Below are 23,249 nucleotides of genomic sequence, written 5' to 3'. Positions count from 1 at the left end.
GGAGCTGGTGCACACAACTCTCCTGGGGTTTCCCAGCCTGGAGCTCCGCCCCCGAGGGCCCGGGAGGCTGGGGCGGGGCCTGTGGCTGCTCCCAGGAGGGAGGCAGGAGGAAAGCGCTGTCAGACACAGCAAGGAGAGCAAGGGGCCGGCAGGCAGAGGCCTCGTGGGTGGGGAGGGAGGGTCCTTCACCAGCAGCCCAAGCGGCTACCCGCAGGAGTGGACGCCAGAGGGGAACGGGGAGGGGCGGGTGGCGCTGCACTCCTGGGCAGACTCACCTTCCTCTCCAGGAATGATGCGATCAGGCCGAAGTTCTTGGGGTGCTGCATGAATCTGCGAGGAGAGAAGGGCGGGCCTGAGACCAGGCCGAGGGGGGCTGCCCGGCTGGGCAGCCGCCGAGCTCCCGGGCGCCTGCCATCTCCGCGGGCCCGGCTGGACGGGCGCCGCCCCACTCGGAGCAATTAAGCCCAGGGGGGTGTGGGAAGGGCCGCGGCGGGCGGGACCGAGGGGTAAGAGAGGGCGTTCCTTGCAGTGAGTCACTAGTTTTAGCGCCTTTGAAAATACATTTGTTTGTCCTGCTAGAGGCGGGTTCCAGGAAAAATGAGGACATTACATGCAGCCCTGTGGTGGGGTTCCCCCCCTTTAAAAAATCTGCTTTTGTTTCTATCTCCGGCTGGGCCTGGGAAGCTGGGCCTCGCCCGGCCCACACGGGGCCCCCACGGGCGAGGTGACGGCGCAGAATCTCGAGGCTGCCGGGCCTCCCCGGGAGAGATGGGAGCAGAGGCTCCGAGTGCCCGCGGGGAGGCGAGCAGGAGGCAAGCCAGCCCAGGAGGCGGCAAGAAGGGACCGAAGTTGGAGGGGTGGCGGGGAACTGGCGCCCCACCAACTGGCTTCCTGCGAAGCCGAGAGAATTACTGGGAAAGAGCTCGGCCAGGCTGAAATGTCAGGGCCACAGGAGCAGGCGGACGGCGGGGGTGGAGATGTGGGTCACGGCTGCTGGGGCCCCGGGGATGCTGGGCGGGGCCTTGGCTGCTCCCCCCATCCCCCCACCCCCCACCCCCCCACCCCTCCACCCCCGCCACGACACACCACCACCCCGCAGCCTCCCTTGGGAGGGAAGAGGCTGCTGGGGAGGCAGGGGCCCCGGGTCCCCCACCCCCACCCCCAGGGAGTCCGGGCCAGGGCTGGCGATCATCCTGCCCAGCCCTCCAGATGGCTGGGCTGGAGGCCAGCCGGCCCCTCCCCGGCTCCCCAACCAGACACTGGAGAATCCGGAACAGCCTCTCTGTCTTCCCAGAGGAAGCCGCGAGTCAGGCAGGCTTCCCGGCCTGCAAGCCCGCCTCAGGCAGCTTGCAGAGCTGGAGGCGGCCTAACGCCCTGATTTTCCAGACAGACAGAATCTTCCCTTTCTCTCCCTGCCCCTGTGACACTTCCTTCCCCCACCCCCCCAAAAATATCCCTTCCTCGGGGTTTCCCCAAGCCGAGATGGGGCCCTCAGGAGACCAAGAAGCAAACTCAGAGAATTCCCTTAGGTCAACTGTTCCACCTCCCTCCAACTTACACCTGTATCCTCTGCGGATGTTTACTGAGAATTTACTCTGACACGGGGCACCTCGACGGCCACACAAGGAAGCACTGAGGCTACACCCATTTTACAGATGTGGAAACTGAGGCTCAGGGAGGAGAAGTGGCTGTTCGAAATCACAAGGCCACTAAGTGAGCTCTACGGCACTGACACACGATTTTCAAAGGCCCTGAGTGCTATAACTTCCACTGAAAAGGAGCGATCACCTGGGACCCTGAAAGACACAAGCTGCCAACTTGGGTCTCAGCCCACATCAGCCCAGCCTGGGTCCCCCGTTCTTCAGCTACTGTACTAACAGTATGCAATCATTAGGTCAGAACAGGAAAGCTCCAGAAAGGCCAAAACACAGAAAGCACCCCCAGAAACCTCTTTTTAAAAAAAAAAAAAAAAGCATAAATAAAAATAGGAAACATGTTAGGGGGATTTAAATATCTAATGCAACAGTAATTCTTGGAATCCATGACCATACTATAGTTGGTTCTTAAAGTGTAAAACACCTAATAGAGAGAACTTGATTCAATGGCAGGGCAAGCACGTCTGTGAGCATGAGGACCTAGAAAGGAGCCACTAAGTACCTGGGTTTCCTGTCTCTGAGCAGTAGTCCCCAAACACATGTGGAAATTGCTCCCAAAGCCCTCTTTCCTGTGGAAGACTGCTGAATCTGTGTTAGGTGCTCAAGGGGGCATTATACCATCCCTCTATTTTTATGTATGTTTTAGAATTTCCATAATCAAAAGCCATTTAAAAAACAACAACAACAACAAAAACACAATACTTTCCATACGAGAGCCTCTTCAGTCGCTTTTCCTGCATTTCCAAGTCCTGGTGACTGCACTAGCTGACGCAACCCAGCCCTGCCCGTGACCCAGAAGCATCCCCATCTCGGGAGCCTAGTTTGGCATTTTGGGGTCACTTGACCCTGCAAAGGGCAGAGAGAGCCCCAGCCCCTATGGCCTGGAACCACAGCGGGTGGCTGGAGAAGTTAAGTTAATGACCCATGCAGGTCATCTTTTTTGAGGAAACTCTCTTGGCGATGAAAGAGGTGGTAGGCGTGGACATCCAGCAGCTAAGCCCCCAACACCCTCCTGGTTGAGCACTAAGGTCTCCACCTGTCCCTCAGTTTCCCACCCTTTTGCTTCACAGGGTCCTCAGTGCTGTGAAGGTGCAATGTGCTCAGGATGGGCTTCCCTGGGACACGCCTTTTGAATCTAGTTGGGGAAAGGAGGGCTTTCTCCATCTGGCCCTTCATTCATCTCCCCAAAACAGTCATTCTGCTCTTCCATTTCAGAAGCCCCAGCTTCACCTCTGAGCATCTAGATCCTGCCTCTGCTTCCCAAAGCGCTCCCTACTCCCTGGTTCCATCTTCCCTCTCCCCCGACAAGCCTCCCAGTTGCAGCTGAGCCCCTGACCTGAAGCTGGGGGATTCTGAATCCTGCCTCCACCCTTTGCAAGCTGTGTGACCTTTGTTAAGCGTCTAAACTTCTCTGAGCCTCTGCTTCCTCCTCTGTGTAATGGGGATGGGTAATGCTGTTATGGGGGATAAGCGGGACAAATGCACAATCCCCAGATCTGTTTAGCGTCACATCTGTTTAGCGTCTGTGATGAAGGAGGTGCTCAACCAATAGCCACTTTCCACATAAAACGAAAACCAAAGTTACCGGCCAGCCACATGCCCCTGCCCCAGCCTTCAGCCCAGCCTCGAAGGTCTTCCCGCCTTCTTCTTCTAATACTCACTGACTCATTTCACATAAAGCTTCCCTGACACTCTACTGGTCCGAATAGTGTCCCCCCAAGTATCTTGTCCTCCCAGAACCTCAGAATGTGGCCTTATTTGGCGATGAGATCTTTGTGGATATAATTAGTTAAGATGAGGTCATACTAGAGTAGGGTGGGCCCTGAATCCAATGTGACTGGTGAATTTATAGGAAAAGGAGAAGACACAGAGAGACACACGGGAAACAAGACCACGTGAAGACAGCTGAGACGGAGGGATCCATCTGCAAGCAGAGGGGTGACAGAGATCTCCAGCCACCGCTGGCAACCAGGCTGGAAGGGACCCTCCCTCAGAGCCTCTAGAAGGAACCACCCCGCCCACACCTTGATCTTAGACTGCTGGCCTCCAGAACTGTGGGAGAATACATTCCAGCTGTTGTGAGCCACACAGTTGGTGGTCACTTGTCGTCACAGCCCTGGGAAGCCAGGGCAAACCTCAACAGGACAGGCTTCCCAGGGTAGGGGAGGGTGGCCTTGGCCAGGGGCCCCCCCCACCCACCAACAGGGGACTCACTTCTCCCGGAAGGTCTCCTTCTCCTGCTCGCTCCACATGTTCATGACCTGGCGGTCTTTGTACACCTTCATGGGGTCATCCATGAGCCCATTCATGTTGATGAACTTGATCCGCTGCTGGTCGGCATCGTACAGCATGGGCGGGATTACGGCCAGCTGACGCATCTGCTTCTCCAGGTTCTGGAAGGAAAATGGAGATGACGGAGGGCACCTCCCTGGCCGGAAAATGCAAGACGACAAGGAGCTGGGGACCGGGCGGGGGAGGGGACGGGGTGCTCCCGCCAGCACAGAGGAACCCAAGTGAATGAGCAGAGGGTAGGGATGCTCCAAGTCGGAATGGGAAAACACAAAACCAGAGAGAAAGCGCATGATGGGTTAAAAAATAAGAACAGGCCCGTGCAGGGGGAAGGGAGAATTTAAAGGCAGCCCCAGACAGGTTTATGGTGGGCAGGGCTGTAAATTCAACAGAGAGCAGCAGTCACCTTATCTGCAGTAAGAGGGGAGTGATGAATCTTCCCTTTAGAAATGCAAGTGCCATAAAACACTGCAGGGAAGATGTGCAACCTGGCTGGCTCAGGGACGGGGCTGCCCACCCCCACCCTGGGTTCAGAGGGCATGCGGGGTGGGGCGAGGGGCTGCCTTGCTCTGGGAGGGCCCAGCGAGGCTGCAGAACCATTTCCTCACCAGCCATCCACCTCCAGCCCCGGATCCCACTCCTTCAAGTGTGCCCACTGGGGACCAAGCTTGCCCAGCCCTGTGCATGGCAGGAGTTGGGCGGGCTTGCTCCTAATGCATCGGGGCAGCTATTAAGAGGCTCAGAGCCGCCACTCAGCTGGACTCATTTCCCCAAATCTCTGCAGCCAGCCCATTACTGGCGATTAATTACCAATCTCCGGAGGCAGGCGAGGGCCCCAGCCCAGCCAAGGTCAGCCGGTTCAAAGGATCCGCTGCCCAGCCTCCCACATCTAAGCACTCCATTCAGTGCTGGGGATTCCCAACAGAAGCAGGGGAGCGCAATGGGGGCACAGCCCCAACCTTGGCTGAGAGGAGGACTCCCAGGGAGGCCTGAGCCTCCCCAGCACTTGAGCAGCCCTCCAATACCATCACCTTCTTATCTCCCTCGCCTGCACGAGACACACAGTCCTGGCAGATCCAAGCCGGGTTCCTCTTGGCAGGAACCCCCACCCTACTCCATGGTTCCATCCACAGTGGGCTCACATCCTGACTACTGCAAGCTCCCCCGAAATCGAGAGCATCTCTTTTGCTGTCCAGTCCCCTCCTTGCCACCCTCCCAGGGAACCTCAGGTCAGCCTGGACTGGGTGAACAGTTGCTGCCCTGAATTCCCTTTCTGACCATCACCCTTAAACACTGTCCCCTCAACCTCCCCAAGGACCCTGGTGGCTGCACTCTCATGTGGCCAGGAGCTGGGGAAGTGGTCTTCTGGGATGGGGGTGGTGCCAGACACTGAATCAGCTGAGATGCCATGCACTCTGCATCAAGCAGGGAGCCTGCAGGAAAGGGTCACCCTCTTCCTGCTTCCACGTGCCAATGTGGGTTGTGCACTTGGCCACCATCGGCGGGACAGGAGCCGGAGCAAACCCACAGGTGTGGACAAAGGCATTCCGAGTTCTGCTTTCTGTAGACTAGATGGTGTTCAAAACAGGGCCACATCATGTGAGGTTTTAAGACAAAGGCTTGGACTTCGGCTCCCCTAGTAGCTCAGATGGTAAAGAATCTGCATGCAATGCAGGAGACCCAGGTTCGATCCCTGGGTCGGGAAGATCCCCTGGAGGAGGGCATGGCAACCCACTCCAGTATTCTTGCCCAGAGAATCTCATAGACAGAGGAGCCTGGCGGGCTATAGTCCATGGGGTCATAAAGAGTCGGACATGACTGAACAACTGACACTTTGGCTTTCACACTTTTCCCTGGCGGTCTAGTGGTTAAGACTCCTCCTTCCAATGCAGGGGGCAGAGGTTCGATCCCTGGTTGGGGATCTAAGATCTGTCATGTTGCCAGACTCGGACAAGAAAAAAATTATTTTTTTAATTAAAATTTATAAAAATAAAATGAAGGCTCTTTTTTTTAAACAGCCGGATAGTCCGAACTACCTGTGTCAAACTTGCATGAACAGCCTGGTGAAAATGCAGGGTTCCGAGTTCTGCCACCCTAGACTGGCTAAATCAGAACCGCTGGGGGTGCGGGCCTGGGAAATCACAATTCAAGCTGGAAGTCCCCTCCCCAGGACTCTTAAGTCTGTCCCATATGAGACTCAGTGGCCTAGGCCAGCACCGCCCAATAGAATGTTCTGCAGCGATGCAGGTTCTATGGCCTGCTCTGTGCAGCACGGGCCCGCTAACCACACGTGGCTTCTAAGCACTTGCAATGTGTCTGGTGACACTGGAGGAACTGAGTTTTTAATTTTATTTCGTTTCTGGTCATTTCCATTTAAATAGCCACATGCAGCTCGTGAGCGGTGACTGCACTGATCTGGAGTTGTAATACCTCCCAGCTGGACAAAAGCTCTCCCTGGACACAAGGCCCGGGGGAGGAAGAATGTGCTCCCCTCCTTTTGCGAGGCCCCCTCCTTTCCACTGTGATGTTGGGAACATGGAGGAGGGGATGGGGAACTGACACATGAGATGCTTGTAAGACTTGGGAGGGGACAGGCCTGTACCAGCCCTGCCCCAGGAGCAAATGCCTCCTCCCTCTGCTCCCTGGCCACCTCTGGGCTCCAGTGACCAGAGCCAGGGTCACCTGGCTGATAGGTCACCTGGGAACTCTTGATAGAAGGTCCCCAGCTTGGTGAACAGCTGGTGAGCTGGGAAACCCCCCTCTGACCCTGGTTATGGACAACTGGGAGGCTGACCTACAAACCGCCACCCTCGGGCTCCTGTGCCCTCTGGCTTCGGGTCGGGTTCAGCCAATGGGAAGCACTGAAAGTAGCCAGAGAGCGGGGGAGGAGCGAGAGGCCAGGCTACTTACTCCGCATGGCGTCACGACGGGGCCCCGGCTGTGACCCTTCCTGGCCACGTCCTGCCAGGTGGTCCCTCCTGCATGGCCCAGGAAGGCCTCTCTCCCCGCTCAGCCTGCAGGCCCGGGGACAGCCAATGGCTACTCCCCTGGGGCCTCCCCATCCCTCCTCGGTTCCACCCCACATTCAGTATCAAGCCCTTGATCTCAACCATCCAGTGGGTGGAGCTGAGGTCGGGGTCAAGGACTTACCTCCTGCTCCGAGAGGCCATCGATGATCTCGGACACCTCGTGCTCGCTGCGGGCGGCCGACATGGAGAGCCCGCTGCCCCGCTGACCCACCCTGCTGGAGATCGAAGGCACACACTCAGGACCGCCCCCTCGCAGCCGGCGCAGCGGCACAGCCCCGAGCCCACAACTTCCCCAGAGGCAGCGTGTGGGCAGTGGGGAGGAGCCAGGCCTCCCACACCCACATGGATAGCCCCAAGCTGAGGGGTCTGGGGGAGGGATGGAGCATCCCCACTCTCACCCAGAAAATGCCAGAACGCTTTTTCTCTCCTAAGATGCCCCTCACAAAAGACCAGCTACACAGATCCACGTACAAAGTCCAGCCCTGCCTCTTCACAGCCTCTGGCTCCATGTCCTCCCATGTAACCTGGGGATAAGGTGGTGCCTGGCTCCCAGGACTGGGAGCAGGCATTCAGTGAGATATGGGATGTGAGCATCCAGTAAAGAGTGAGATCCAGAGACTTCCCTGGCGGTCCAGCGGTTAAGACTCTGAGCTTCCACTGTGGTGGGGGACATGGGTTCGATCCCTGGTCAGGGAACTAAGATCCTACATGACATGTGGTGTGGCCAAAAAAACAAAAAGACCCATGGCAAATAATCAAGGGCTTTAATGGAAAGAGGAGACAACATGCAGGAATAACTTAAAACTAAGAATCATACAATAATAAATTTTAATCTATTTGTTTAAAAAAAGAAAGAGTGAAGTCCATCATCCCTGCTCACAGCCCATTGCCTTATCTGTGTGACAACAGAAACCGCACTCACATGCCACCAAGCACCTACTGTGTGCTGCGCACTCCGACAGGATTGCACCCAGTCCTTATGCCCGCCACGTGTGACCAGCATCCTTTCCCTTTGATTTACACCGGGGATCTCACACTCAGGGGCCACGTAAATGAACAAAGCTGGGGTGGGTACCAGCCCATGGCACACCGGAAGGAGAGCTCACTCCATCAAAATGGATTTAAGTTTCTTTCCAAGAAGTGTTAAGGCCAGGCAGGTGCTGAGTGACACACCCGAGGCTTTAACTCGGCCCTTGGGGTGCAATTCGAGACCTGCCGTGGTTTCCTTTTCATGCCAGCCAGGGGTCCTCTGCAGACGGTGCCACAAGTGGCCCCAGGTCCTGGGAGGCAGGGAAGGAGGCGGTGGCGGGTGGGGGGTGGTGTGGAGAGGAGGAGGGTGAGGGGCGCGAGTGGGCCCGGCCCTCAGCTCACCTCTGCATGCGTTCCTGCAGCTCTCGCTGCTTGCGGATCTCGGGGAACTGCTTCTCGTAGTACTCGCGCACCTTGCTCTCCTTGGCCCGCCGCCGGGGATTATTCTCGATGCGCTCCACCTTCTTCTCCCAGGCCTCCATGAGCTGGTCATAGCGCTGGCAGAACTTCTGTTCCTGGGGAGACACGGGGGAGCCCTGTGGCAGCTGCTCCTCCTGTATCCGACATTCAGCACCCCAGGGCTCCCTGCTCTGCCATGCGCACGGGCAGGTATGCGATCACACACAGGTGCACGGGCAGACACACGATCACACGGAGACCAGGGCAGACTCAGGCCACTGTCTGCCCTAAGGATCTGGCTGTCTTGCTCCTTGGGGCGTGGGCCACCCCCACCCCCAGCCTTCCTCTAGAAAGGCCTTATAGTATACAGACGCTTCCAGTCACATGTGGCCGTTAAAGCTGAATCATGTAAAACTAAGTCGTATTTAAATTCAGGTCCCTGGCCCCCCTGCCACTGGGGCCAGGGCTACTGTCTGCAGTGGGCGTTGTGCACAGACCATTTCCATCACTGTAAGTTGTGTCAGATGGTGCAGCTCTGGGGTGCCCGTCAGACCTGGGGCGGCCCCGTGGAAAGCATTCTCTTTCTGAATAGTTCCTCATCCCCCAGCCTCAGGCCCAGCCATGCTCCCCAGATCCAAGGACTGGGTGTAAAGACTCAAGCTGCTGTCCGTTCACGACAAGGAAGTCCCTCTCTGAGTCTAACCACAGTGCTTCCTGCTGTATACAAGTCCTTCCTTAGAGAAAAGACCCCTGCTCAGCCCAGAATGTAAGCTGCCTGGCTTCCGAGTCTCCAAGGTGACCCAGACCTCAAGCAGGCAGGAAGCGTCCGGCTGCTCTTGAGACCCAATCTCCCCATCTCTAACAGCTGCCGTGGACAGATGGCACGGTCTGGGAGTTTCGCTTGAATGCCTTCTCGACACTTCAGCATAATCAGAAAGCCTGTCTCTGGTCTTCGTGCCCAGACACCCCATCCCACCCTGAATTTCAGCTTCTGACCAAGGCAGTCTGTGACCTTGGTCCTCAACAAACCCAGCAGCATTGACAGTCCCCAGGGGGCTGTCAGGCCATCTATGAGGAGGAGCAGAACTCGATCCCCAGCTAGCGGGGGCGCCACACATACCGGGCTGCCCCAAGAACCCTCGGGAGGTCAAGTTCTAACAGCACGCAGTGGCCACATGTGTTCGTTTCAACATGCTGCAGACAGCACTCCTGGGGTGGGACCAACATGAAGGACACTCAGCTCATCGTCAGAGCAGGGGACCCTCCCCACCCTCTCAGTGTGAGTGTGTGATCAGTATCCTCCCCCGGCCAGCAGGGCCACCCAGGTGGAAATCCTGGCAGGGTCATTCATTGCTGCCCCACGAGGGGCAGTGGCCACTGCCATGGGCTGTCCTGTGGTGCTCAGGAGGCCTGGGTCTGATGGGTGAGAGCAGGGAAATGTCAGATGGGCTAAAGGTGGGAACGTGCTCACCCAAAAACCAGCAGAGAGAAAAAAACGCAGTTACCAGTGAAGATGAGCAAGAAACCCACGGGGCCACCAACCAGCTGCCCAGTGGAGGGGAGGCCAGCAAGATGACCCAGCCCTGCCTGGGGCCCTTGTAGAGCAAAAGGGACAGAACAGCCATGAGGGGTCACCAGTCACACTGCCCAGCCCCAGTCACCACACACAAAGACGCGAGCAGCTCCTGAGGACGATTCAACGTGAGGAAGTTTCCCTTCATATCTGACCACAGTGCCACCTGCTGTCACCTGTGTGCTGGGCGTGCTCTCTGTCCACTGAGGGCTGAGGGCACTGGGCACCGCAGGACAGCCCGTGGCAGTGGCCGCAGCCCCTCCTGGGGCAGCGATGACCCTGCCAGGAGTTTCCACCTGGGTGGCCCTGCTGGCTGGGGGAGGATACGGATCACACACGCACTTACACACATATGCTCACACATACACACACACTGAAGCACATACATCCCCACACATATACACATGCACACACTCACACACACTCATACTGACAAATACATAACACATATTCTCACTCACAATACAAACCACACACACTCACTCATAATCTCACACACCCACTCGCAAGCACACAGGTACTCACACACTGTCTCACACTTATATTTCAGAGGCTGGAGCACCGCTAAGCTAGCCTGCCGGCGACAGGGGCAAGAATATGCACAGGAGAAGGAGGATGGCCCCTGTGACCACAGTTTGTCACCCTCTGAGAGAATTCTTTGTTCCAGCACCATCACCACCATCATCTTCACCATCACTATCGTCACCATCATAAACAGCAACATCGGCTTCACCATCACCATCAGCATCACCACTGACACTGGCCTAAGGACCACTGCGTCACATGCCAGGCACAGAGCCGAGTCCTTCCCGTGACCACCATCCCTCCTCTGTCCAGGTGGGAGCTCAGAGCTTGGGTGCCATCAGGCCTGGATCACATGGTCCAGACGGGCGGTCAGGATCCTGACAGTTGTTCTGATAAAGCCCAGCGTGTCTACGTTTCCTTTCACTGCTTATGCTTTTGGAGGTCGCACCCAAGAGCCACTGCCAAATCCAAGGTTGTCAAGATTCACCACCAGGGCTTTTCTTAAGTGCATGGCTTTAGAGGTTTGGGGGGTTTTTTAAGATTTATTTTATTTGTTTTTGGCTGCGTGGGGTCTTCGTTGCTGCATGCGGGCTTTCTCGAGTTGCAACAAGCAGGGGCTGCTCTCTAGTTGCAGTGCACAGGCTTCTCACTGCAGTGACTTCCTTTGTTGCGGAGCATGGGTTCCAGGAGCAGAGGCCTCAGTAGCGGTGGCACAGGGGCTCGGCTGCTCCAAGGAATGTGGGATCTTCCTGGACCAGGGACTGAACCCGTGTCCTCTGCAATGGCAGCTGAGTTCTTAACCACTGGACCAGCAGGGAAGCCCTGGCTTTCACTCTTGCATTTAGGTCTCTAGCTCATTTCGAGTGAGTGCGCGTATTAATTCTGTGAGGTGGAGTCCAACTCCATTCCCACGTGTCTAACCGTCCTGCTGCCTCAGCACCATTTATTGAAGAGACGGTCCTAACTCTCCAAGTGGACTTGGCCTCCTGTCAAAAATCCACTGGCCACAGATGTGAGGGCTTAATTCCAGACTCTCTAGTCTGTTCCACGGTCCTCCGTGTCTGTCCTTAGGCTAGAATCATACTGTGCTGATTTCTGCAGTTCTGCAGGGTTTTTTAAATTTACTTTTTAATTTTGGCTGTGCTAGGTCTTCGTTGCTACCTGTGGCCTTCCTCCAGCTGTGGAGAGCAGTGACTTCTCTTGTTGTGGAGCATGGGCTCTGGATGCTCAGGATCAATAGTTGCAGCTCGAGGGCTCTAAAGCGTGGGCTCAGTAGCTGCGGCACACGGGCTTAGCTGCCCCATGGCATGAGGGATCTTCCCAGACCAGGGATCGAACCTACATCCCCTCTGTTGGAAGGTGAATTCTTAACCACTGGACCACCTCAATATGTTTTAAAATAAGGAAGTGAGTCTTCCAACTTGGTGGTTTTTTTCAAGACTGTTTTGACTATTTGGGGTCCCTCTGAATTTGAGGGTCGTCTTGCGGCTGACAGTTCCAAGCAACCACGGTAGTCTGGGCTTTGCTCCAAGCATGCTGCTTGCAGCCTCTCGTTCAGTAGCCTGATGAGGTGGGTGTTCCTACAGTCCCCACTGAATGAAACAGGAAACTGAGGCCAGGAGTCCAATGATTTGCCCCGGTCACCGAGCAGAGCCAGGATTTGAACCCGTCCTGCCCTGCCAGGTGTGGCAGGATGCAACTCTACAATTAGGGAGGAAATAAGAGATGGGGTGCCCAGGAGGAACCCTCTAAACTGAGGAAGAGAGTCTCAAACCAACAGAGAACACAGAGGGAGGTGCCAGGGAGCTGACTGGAGCTGGCTGGCCAGGGAAGCTGATCTCTATGGTCACCTAGTGACCTGGCATCCTCCATACCCCCAGGGAGCCCAGCCTGCAGCCTCACCTAAAGGCTTTCTTCTGCTGGGCTCAGCAGCTCAGGCACCATGGAGTCGGAGAAATGTTCCCCCACTGGCTGTCCTGCGTGTTCAGCGATGGGTGAAGGGGACAGGCCGGGGCTCTCCCAGCCTGTGTCCTGCGGCCCATCACTCAGGCTGCAAAAGCGGATGCTGGGCCAAGTCAGGACAAAGCCAGATGTGAAGCATAAGGACATCAGAGGTGCCGAGGATACAGAATGTGCTTCATTTAGCCATCTCTTAAAAAAAGAACTGTGGTGCTGGAGAAGACTCTTGAGAAGCCTTTGGACTGTGAGATCAAACCAGTCCATCCTAAAGGAAATCAACCCTGAATATTCACTGGAAGGACCAATACTGAAGCTCCAATACTTTGGCCGCCTGATGCAAAGAGCCGACTCATTGGAAAAGACCCTGATGCTGGGAAAGATGGAGAGCAGGAGGAGAAGGGGATGACAGAGGATGAGCTGGTTGGATGGCATCACCGACTCCATGGACATGGGTTTGAACAAGCTCTGGGAGATAGTGAAGGACAGGGCAGCTTGGCTTACTGCAGTCCGTGGGATTGCAAAGAGTCGGACATGACTGAGGGACTAACACACACACTAGACCCCGGGCCAGATGTCCATGGAAGAGAAGAGAGGGGAAAGGGGAGGTGAGGATGGAGGCCAAGATGGGAGTCCTGTGGCCACAGCCAAGAATCGTTTGGAGCACCAGGTACTGGAAGAGGCAGGAAGGAGCTTCCCCTAGGGCCTCTAAAGGGAGCACGGCCCTGCCCACATCTTCACCTTGAACTTCCGGCCTCCAGCACAGAGAGAATATATGTCTGTTTTCTCAGCCACCTAGTTTGTGGCCATTTGTTACAGCCACCTCAGGAAGTGAATGCACCCACCGTCCAGGCTGGGCTCACCACTGACTAACCCATTCTGCAGGGCCACCGTCAATCACACCCACTCTCCCCGCCAGGCACTGTGCTTCCTGCAGTGCCACCATGACCCCATTTCACAGATGAGGAAAAGCGAGGCTTGGGGCCAGACAGCTCACCCAGGACCACTCACAGCAGGTATGGTGGACGGGATTTGAACCTGTACATCAGTGACTCAGCCTTACACCCCCTCCCCCAACACACACACACACACACACACACACACACACACACACACACAATCTGGCTTCCAGGGTCTTGGGGTAAGCTCAGGGAAGGATAGGGCAGGCCCGGTGGGGGTTCCTGTTGGGGTTGGGCACCCCTCTGGGTACAGAGCCTCAGCTTTCTGGGCAGAGCAGGCATGCAGGGCAGCCTGGGCTGCTAGGTCACAGTCCCAGAAACCTCTGAAAAGTGAGAGCTCCACCAGAGAACTGACTCAGGTGGAGGCGGGAAACACACAGATCTGAAGAGGCACGTCTTGACCAAGCCCCCTCCAGGTTCCGCCTGACAATGATGCACAGGCCTCGGGGCCCATTATATAAGAACTAGAGGAAGATCATGCCTGATGCCCTCCTGTCACAGTTTCTGTGGTTTCCCGAATTCATTTTCACAAAAGCCTCTCTTAAGACGGGCTCAGCTTGGCCACAAAGCCACCCAGAGTTTCTTAGAAGTCTCCAGTTCCTCTTCCCCTATTTTTAAATAAGCCCATTTCCCCTCCATCCCCTCAAAGGACCTCCAAGGAGCCCTGGGAGATTTCTTAAGAACTTACTTCCACCCAACTCCACCCTCAGCAGTCACCAGGATCCTTTTAAAATGCAGATCAGATCTCCTTTCTCCCCAGCGAAAGGACCTCCCCAACCATGCCCTTCACCCCCAGGCAGGACTACTCGGGAAAAGCTGTACATCCTGAGGTGTGCTCCTGAATTTCCTTCATCCGAGAGAGAGACAGAGAAGCATGACAGGCGAGGGTCTGGGCATCCACACTTACTTTCTAAGCGTTCAATACAAAAACATTCATACTCACACACACACACATACACACCAAGTGGATGTAAAGAAGTGCGTGCACGTTAAGTCACTTCGGTTGTGTCTGACTCTTTGCGACCCCATGGACTGTAGCCCACCAGACTTCTCTGTGCATGGGATTCTCCAGGCAGGAATACTGGAGTGGGGAGCCATGCCCTCCTCCAGGGGATCTTCCCGACCCAGGGATCAAACCCGCATCTCTTCCATCTCCTGCATTGGCAGGCGGGTTCTTTACCACTAGCGCCACCTGGGAAGCCCAAAGAAATGTTAACCATGAGGAATTCTAGATGGTGGGCATATAGCCGTTCACTGTATCCTGTCAAACTGCCTACATGACTGTCAAGTTTTCTGAATCACTAAAAATCCTTAAAGACTTTGTATTCTTTATTAAGAATAAATTGTCTCACTGTATTTGGAATAAAATCCAAATGTTCCCCTCCAGTACAGAAAGGTTCTCCACCACAGTCTCCTCACTCATGCTCTGTAGTCCAACTTGCCTGTTGCATTCTGTCCCATGTCACCCCATGCTGGGTCCTACCTCAGGGCCTCTGCACTTGCTGTGCCCGCTTCTTGACACTCAGACCCCCAGATACTCACACAGGTCGTCCTTTCTGGTCATTCCTCTCTCAGTTCTGAGGTGGGACATCCAGGCTGTCGCCCACCCCACTTCTCTGCCCGGCACTTGTCCCTCCTCTCCTCCACTCAGCATAACACAGCTCAGCACTGCACCAGGCCCACAGCACGTGTTCAGTAAATATTTAATTCAATGAGTAACGTAGGATGCCCTGTTTCATGAACCCCGTCTACCCAGTTGGGTGCTTCTGGTCACCATCCAGTCAATTTAGGAGTCTGAGAAGGTCAAGAAAGGAAAGGTTGGGAAGCCCACCACTTCTTACCCCATGGGTCCCCAGAGTCCAGAGGTGTTGCTGCCCGCCCCCCCACCACCACCCCCAGCCTCTCAGTCCTTCAGCATCTGGGACAGAAGTATCTCCCGTCTCTGAGGGTCCAGCTGACATCTAGGGCCAGAGCAGGGTGGGTTCAGAAGCTGTTTCAAAGGGTCCAAGGCCCTCAAGTGATACAATCCGAGCTTTTGTGAGATGGTCTAAGAAAGAGTACTTCTCTCTTTCTGGCCTCCAAGCCTGCTACAGAAATTCAGGTCCCAAAGGAAAATCAGTTTGTCAATGTGCTAACACAGAGTTGAAAAAAAAAAACAACCACCAAGAAACCGCATAGACTTCAGGTACATCAGATCAGGTACAACCTGGTCAAACCACTCCTTGATCAAACCACTCCTGAACTCCACTCAGTAGACTCTCAGCTACAGAAATTCTTTGACCGGTCAAGCCCATCTGAGCCAGCTTTTCTTCCTCTCCCAGCTGAAAGAACACTAATGGGTAACACTGCCTCCATCCCTCAGCCCTAACCTCCCCCAGCGAACCAGCGATGTAAACGAGCATCCTCAACCACAGCTAAAGGTGTTCTCTGGCGTGTGCTCTCCCTGCTTTGGGGCTGCCTCCCAGCTGAGCCTGGAGTGTGCATGCAGCGGAACGCAGGAGTCGCACTGCTGCAAGGAGGCCTCACTGCTTCTCCGGGTCCTGACTTTCCTGAGCCCAGAATGAGCACAGTGGGCTGGGAAAGGCTCATTTCCCAGGGAATCCCCTGCAATCACCGTCACCCAGCGCACAGCCCACCCCCGTCCTCCACCTCTGCCAGCAGACCTCTCTCTGCCCAAAATATCCACAGTGGGTCCTCTGACAAGGGACCAGGTTTCCCAGCTAATGTTACGCTTTCTCTTCTTCCAGGTGGGAAAAGGAGGGGCAGTGTCCCCAGCACCCCCTCACGCCCACACTCTTGCTTCCATGAGGCAGCTGAACCCGAGCCCCCGGCTTCACTAAAGCAGCTGCTGTCTTTTCCTGTTTCTCTTGCTGTCTTTGGCTTTTTTTCATGCCCTGGACACTCAGGAATCAAGCTCAGAACCCAGGGGTCCCAGGGGCCGTGGTCTGAGTGGCGGGGACCATTTCCACTCTCCAGGAAGCCTGGCTCACAGAAGGCAGGGGGCAGCAGAAGAGATTCTAAGGCTGGGGGCCCCAGTGATGACTTACCCATTGTTTCCGGGCGTGATTCCTCCTCTTGAAGTACAAGATTAACTTTTTCCGCATCGCCTGGTTTCTAAGCAAGAAGGAGACAGCCAACGGGGCAGGTCAGAAAGGCAGGGTTTCAGGAATTTCATCCCTCGCTGAAGTTTGCCCCATCACTGGCTTCCGGTGAGGGAAGAGACCCCATAATCCCCCGAGGCAAGCCACGTACTCCCAATGTGTGTCTTTCCTCTGCCCTATAGGAAGTGCCCCCCACCCATACTCTGGCTGAGCACGGTCTGCAGGAAAAGAGGGCTCTGAAGGGGGGTCAAGGTCCTGTGACTTCCTGCCCTCCCCAGAGCTGCCATCACCCCTACATACACCCAAGCTCCCCTCTCTCGTCAGCCACGGAAAACCAGCCACAGAGAAAAAGCCACAGCCTTAGACCAGGAACACAGGCCGGGCAGACTAAGCCCCCGAAAGCTGCAGCCACACAGAGGCAGGATCTTGGGGTCTGGCCTCAGTGACCCCAAGCCACCTCCAACCAAGAAAGACCCTGCTCTGCCCCCCGCTGGGGTAGAGGTGATATGGATAGGCCAGCAACAGGCTGGTGGGGGCCAGTGCAGCAGGAACTCCAGGAAGCACTCGAGGGGTCTTACGCCCCAGGTCGGTGAAGCCAGACCCCTCCCACCATCGGGGTTCTTAACCAAGGAGGCCACACATAGCACCGCGGGCTCAGAGGGGAGTGGGCACTTCCAGGGGGTGGGACGGATGTGGGTGGTTCAGAGAGAAAGAGGAGCAGAGAGAGAGATACCGAGACCAGGAATGAGAGAGAAAAGGAAAGCAGAAGGACAGACAGATGCCCAGAGAGAAGCAAGGGGAGAGAGAGAAGTGGATAAGATCCCAAATGAGGACAGAGCCCCAGAGGGGAAGGAGCCTGGCAGAGAGACAGCCAGCGAGAGAGGAGGGGAACAGGCCTCCAGGCAGAGGAGGACAAGATCCAAAGAAAGTGGGTGGGGTTGGGGGGACGACGGATACACAACAAGGACCTACTGTAGAGCACAGGGAGCTATGCTTAATATCCTGTGATAAACCATAAGGGGAAAGAATATTAATATTCCTATATGTAAAACAGACAGCCAGTGGGAATTTGCTGTATGACTCAGGGAGCTCAACGACAACTGAGTGCTCTGTGACAACCTAGAGGGGTGGGACAGGGTGGGAGGTGGAAGGAAGGTTCAAGAGGGAGGGGACATATGTGTACCTATGGCTGATTCATGTTGATGTATGGCAGAAACCAATGAAATATTTTTGTAAAGCCATTATGCTCCAATCAAGAATAAGTAAAGGAATGGAAATGGTATATAGGAGGCAAAATGTTAAAGAATGTACGCATTTGTATATATGTATTTGCAGTGCAGCAGAATTGTGCAGCACAACACTGTGAATCAACCATTCTTCAATAATAAAGTAAAAATGAAAGAAAGGGAGATGGAGCCCTAGAAGAAGGCAGAGGGAGAGTCAGAGATGCCGAGCGATGCAGGAAAGGGGGGAAGGCACACCCAAGGGCCCGCTGCCCCCAGCCCCCTCCCCGCAACCTCCAAGACACAGCAGAGTGCAGCAGCTGGGGTCTGCGGGGGTCACAGACAGGCCCCGGGAGGCCATCAGGCCTGTGAACTTGCTTGATCCCATCTGAGTGTACAGTGGGATCAGTTTTTCTGGGGCGGGGTCCCCCAACTTGCTCATAGCCTCAGCTGCACCCAGAACCCTTGCAAAAAGCTCTCAAACCGGTGGCTGGGAGCCGTGCATGCACAGGTCTACCAGCACGCCTTACTCCTGTCCGGATGAGTGTCCCCAGACCCTGCAGGGATTTCCAGCATCCTCACTATCAGGTCTCAAGTCTAAGACACTGACAGGCCTGCACGGACCCTCTTCATTTATGGACCCCAGCCAGGCTTTCAGCCCTGTCTCCATCCATCTCCCGACAAGGAAAGGCCACACTCACTTCCAGGAGGGTCGCTGGTAAGACCGTGGGCTCCCTGGATCAATCTGATTTCACCTCCTGTCGTGCAGGCCTCCCACCTCGAGGTCTCACTACTTAACATCAATCTTGCCCTCCCCAGCAGGGTGGGCACTGGGGGTCCTCAGCCATACAGGCTGAGACCAGAACCCTTCATTCCACAGCAGGGGGTCTCTGAGCAAATCTCAGAAGGTCTCTCAGCCTCAGTTTACTCATCTGAATAATGGGAGCAATGGCACCATGCTTTCATCTCCTCAGTCACTCAGCAAAAGTTCACCGAGCACCTACTATGTGCTAGGCACTGTTCTGGGTCCTGGGGACCCAGGGGTGAGCAACACAAAGCCCTGAGTCCTCCGAGTCTTCACGGAGGCAGGTGACACATAGAGGGACCATGCTGACAATAAGCAATATAATCCTGGGGACCTCCCTGGTGGTCGAATGGTTAAGAATCTGCCTGGCAATGCAGAGGACATGGGTTCGATCCCTGGTCAGGGAACTAAGATCCCACATGCCCTGGAGCAACTAAGCCGGCACCTCACAACTAGAGAGTCTGTGTGTAGCAACCAAGATCCTGCATGCCACAACTAAGACCTGACGCAGCCAAATAAATAAATATTTTAAAAAATGATAACCTTAGATTCAGAAACTTACACAGAGGGATGGGGTAGTGACTGGGGGAGGGGAGGGCATAGCTATTTCAGGTTCAGGGTGCAGAAAAACGTCTCAGAGTTGGCCTGGACATTTCAATCACCAGGAGGGCCCAGCTATGGAACGACCCACAGGGAGACACACTCCAGGCAGAGCACACTGGGTGTGCAAAGGCCCTGAGATGGGAACAAACTCAAGTGTTTGCAGAACAGACAGAAGAAGATCCTTGTGGCTGCAGAGTGCTGTGGAGGGACAGAGAGGAGAGCACAAGGTGAGCAGGGCCCACTGTGCAAGGCCTCATGGGCTGCAACACAGGAGAGGGTCTGGACCTAAAGGCAGCAGCTGAGAAGGCCAAGAAGCCGTGACAGTCCAGAGCAATAGGCCCACCAGCTCTGAGGTCTGGGTCTCGAACACCACTCTCCAGTAAAAGGAGCCATTTCTCAGGACTTCTCCGGCAGCCTATTGGTTAAGATTCGGTGCTTCCACTGCAGGGGGCATGGGTTCGATCCCTGGTCGGAGAACTAGGATCCTGAATGCAGGGGGACATGGCCAAAGGAAAAATAGAGCCATTTCTCCCTGGAGGAATGACTGAGTCCGGCGCTGGGGCAGGAAATATACAAGACGAGCCCAGAACATCTTTAAACAGAGAAGTGTTAAAAAAGAAGGACACACACAAAAAAGTGTGGTGGGGGGGTGTCAAAAGGACACAGGGCCCAACCTGAAAGCGTTTCTGACGACCAAAGCAAAAAAGTGTGGTGGGAGGGTGTCAAAAGGACACAGGACCCAACCTAAAAGCATCTCTGACGACCACAGCCGGAACAATCTGAGAAGCAAAGTAAATAACACTGGTGCTAGATTATAACCCGATGAATAAAATAAATATCTACACATCTACACAGATGTAAATAAATGACAGAATAAATAAACAAAGGAGAGAGAAGGGACACGTGTTCTTTGTGTGTGTGCATGCATGCTCAGTCAAGCCCAACTCTTTGTGACCCCATGGACTGACTGTAGCCTGCCAGACTCCTCTGTCCGTGGGATTCCCCAGGCAAGAATACTGGAGTGGGTTGCCATTTCCTTCTCCAAGGGATATTCTTGATGCTGGGATCAGACCCTGTGTCTCCTGCACCACAGGCGGATTCTTTACCACTGAGCCACCTGGGAAGCCTTACAGAATTTCAACTACTAAACGCAGAAGGACTGAGGGAAGTAGAAAATCACTATTAGATGCCACGGTGCTAATTGTTACAGGCAAGACCCTTCCATGAATGTTAAACTGGCTGGCAAAACGTTGAGGAAAGATGAGAAATTTGCATAGCTGCAAAGCATTTTCCCCAAATATTTACTAAGCATCGTGGCGGCTTTCACTTGAGTCCACAAAGTCTTTGATATTCGCCCTTTAGGAGGTGCAGCTGGACTTCCCTCCCCTTGACAGTAGGCTGGACAGCAAGTTGCTTCTAAAGCACAGAGTGGGGACTTCTCTGGTGGTCCAGAGTGGTGGTTAAGACATCACCTTCCAATGCAGGGGGCACAAGTTCGATCTCTGGTCAGGGAACTAAGATCCCACATGCCTCCTGGCCAAAAAAACCAAAATGTAAAACAGAAACAATATTGTAACAAATTCAATAAAGACTTTAAAAATGGCCCACACATCCAAAAAAAAAAAAAAAAATGCACAGAGTAGGGATGGGAAAGACAGCAACTTGACAGGGAGGCAGCTGATACTTCCCTGAGCAAGGGAGCAAAGTCAACACCACCTGTAGTGACATAAACACCCCCAGTCAGGGTGTTGGGTGTCCCTGATGTATCGTGATGGGAAGGGCACCCCCTTACCTCGGGGGAACTCTTCCCCCAAATCCACAAGCCCAGCCTCCTCCTGAAAAAATATCAAACACACCCAAATCGTAGGACATTCTGCAGATTCCGAGAGCAGTCCTCTTCAAAAGTGACAAGGTAAGGAAAATCAAGGAAGACTGAGAAATGGTCACAGAGTGAAGGCCAAGGGGTCACGAGGATGAAGTACAGAGAAGGATTCTGGATCAGATCTTGGACCAGAAAACAGGCATCAGTGGGAAAATGCAAAAACCAAAGAAAGTCTGTGCAGTGGTCCCCAATCTTTTGGGCACCACGGACAGGTTTCATGCAAGACAATTTTCCTATGGACTGGGAGATGGTTTGGGGATGAAAAGACACAGGAAGAGGGCCACGTGAAGATCGGGTTGGAGTGAAGCGTCTGCAGGCTAAGGATCGCCAAGGATGCTCAGCAAACACCAGAAGCTAGAAAAAGCACAGAAGGATCTTCCCCATAGCACCTGCAAGAGATCACCCTGCCAATCCCTGGATTTCCAACTTCCAGCCTCCAGAACCACGAGAGAATGAATCACTATAGTTTCCAGGCAGCCTGGTTGTTGTGAAGAGTTCTGGCAGCCTGAGGAAACTCACACAGCCTGGAACAGTCTACCCCAAGCACGGTGCTGTGGCTTCAAGCTGAAGAGGCCTCAGTGAGAACAAAGGCTCGCTCACAGGAGCAGAGGCCAGGCAAGCAGCCGTCTCCACTCCTCATAGCTACTGGAGGGCACGTGTCCTCCCCAGCTGATCCAGGTTTCCTTCCAGAGCAAGCTGGTATCCATGGCAGGTATCCATTCGCTGACTGCCAAAGAGGACCAATGTCAAGTCCACAGGTTGCAAACAGGTGCAGTCCACCAAGCAGGGCCAGTTCCTGAGACTGCTGTGTTTGGGCTGTGGAGCTTTCTGAAAACACTGCGTTTGTTGCCATTATTGAAAACCAGAAGCTGCTGCATAAAAAGATGAACAGAGAGCTTCTCTTAAAAAAAAAACCAGGCAGCCTGATCACACTCCCTTATGGCCACAGACTGGGAACTGAGGTCTGACTGTCCCCCCCGCCACCCTTTTAAAATGTTTATTTATTTGGCTGTGTTGGGTCTCAGTTGTGGCATGTCAACACTTTAATTGGGCTGTGTGGGATCTAGTTCCCTGACCAGGGATCAAAACTCTGTCCCCAGCACTGGAAGATTGGAGTTCTACCCACTGGACCACCAGGGAAGTCCCCTGATTGCCCATTTAAAAGAGTGACAAGCTCACCATTCCCCCTAGTCCGTACACTCCCTAGCACCTCCCACCAGCCCTTCCCTAACTTTGTTCCTGCCCCAGAGGCATGCATCTGGGTTCACAAGCTTCTAGACATCTGGCTTGGGGTGTTCATTTGTGCAATACTCTTCTGGCAAACTTTTTTTTTTTTGAGTGTTTATTTTGTCGCAAGAAGTGTTTAGGTAGTGCAGCTGCAAACAGCATACTGCAGACAAATCTTCTCTGCCGAGATTTTGTCTGGCAAAAATACGAAGCAGAATCTCTCTCAAAGGGTTCCGGAAGGACCGACAGACCAGCAATGTGATGAGTTCGTTGGTGGAAGCATTTTTAGGGTGCAAAGGATATCTCAGTCTCCTGGAGAAGTCAGGGTTTAAAAAAGCACAACCTGTCAAGAAATGCAGGCTTTGTTAGCTGACACTGAACGAGGAGAAGGGGAGCTAGGAAGGAATGAAAAGTCTGTGGACGTTCAAGGAGAGTCTGGCCAAGCCCTGGGGTCTACAGGATTCTGAAAAAGGAAAGCATGGGACAATCAGCGGAGGCTTCCTGAAGGAGATGAGGTTTGAGCACAGGCTTGGGAGAAGCAGTGAATGGGTGGGCAAAGAGAAATGAGGTGGGCACCCTTCCAAGGGAGGAAGGGTGATGGTGAATTTGGAAGGGGTAAGGAGGGGTGTTCAGGAGAACCAGACCCCCCGACTTCAGGGGAAGAGTAAGATGGAGGCAGCCCGTGCAGGGCCCTGAATGCCTTGGGAAAAGCTTGTCAGATTGGGGTGACTGATGGTCTGAAACATGCCCACTGGGGGCCAAGCATACTTTTCCCACACAGTGGGACTTCCAAGGAGACCAACTTACTGACAAGCAAAGTGATGTGACTTGCCCGAGGTCACTGGGCTAGTGAGGGGCAGAGCCTGGACTGCAGACACAGGCAAGGAAAGCAGGGTGTGTATGCAGACTGGGCTGGTCTAAAGAGTGTGGCTGTGTGGCCCTGGGGAGGTTACTCAACATCTCTGAACCTCCAGCGCAAGACCACAAGGACCAG

General features: G+C 54.5%; 1 protein-coding gene across 8 annotated transcripts in view; it reads right to left on the bottom strand.

The window, feature by feature from the left end:
• NCOR2 (nuclear receptor corepressor 2) overlaps window positions 1-23,249 on the bottom strand; it is a 236,966-nt gene that overhangs the window by 92,048 nt on the left and 121,669 nt on the right. For 7 of the 8 annotated variants that reach the window (XM_052654728.1, XM_052654729.1, XM_052654735.1 and 4 more), the window contains exons 9-13: window positions 16,462-16,528; window positions 8,345-8,517; window positions 7,095-7,188; window positions 3,870-4,048; window positions 276-330 (exon numbers count right to left, since the gene is read on the bottom strand). In XM_052654728.1, the coding sequence (XP_052510688.1) occupies window positions 276-330; window positions 3,870-4,048; window positions 7,095-7,188; window positions 8,345-8,517; window positions 16,462-16,528 (568 nt within the window). The remainder of the gene's footprint in view (window positions 1-275; window positions 331-3,869; window positions 4,049-7,094; window positions 7,189-8,344; window positions 8,518-16,461; window positions 16,529-23,249) is intronic. The other variant, XM_052654732.1, reaches the window with a different exon arrangement.

The sequence above is a fragment of the Budorcas taxicolor genome, chromosome 17 (genome assembly GCF_023091745.1).
Source record: "Budorcas taxicolor isolate Tak-1 chromosome 17, Takin1.1, whole genome shotgun sequence".
Lineage (NCBI taxonomy): Eukaryota > Metazoa > Chordata > Mammalia > Artiodactyla > Bovidae > Budorcas > Budorcas taxicolor.
Note: the sequence above shows the minus strand (reverse complement) of the source record. Positions and strands in the feature narration are given on the sequence as shown.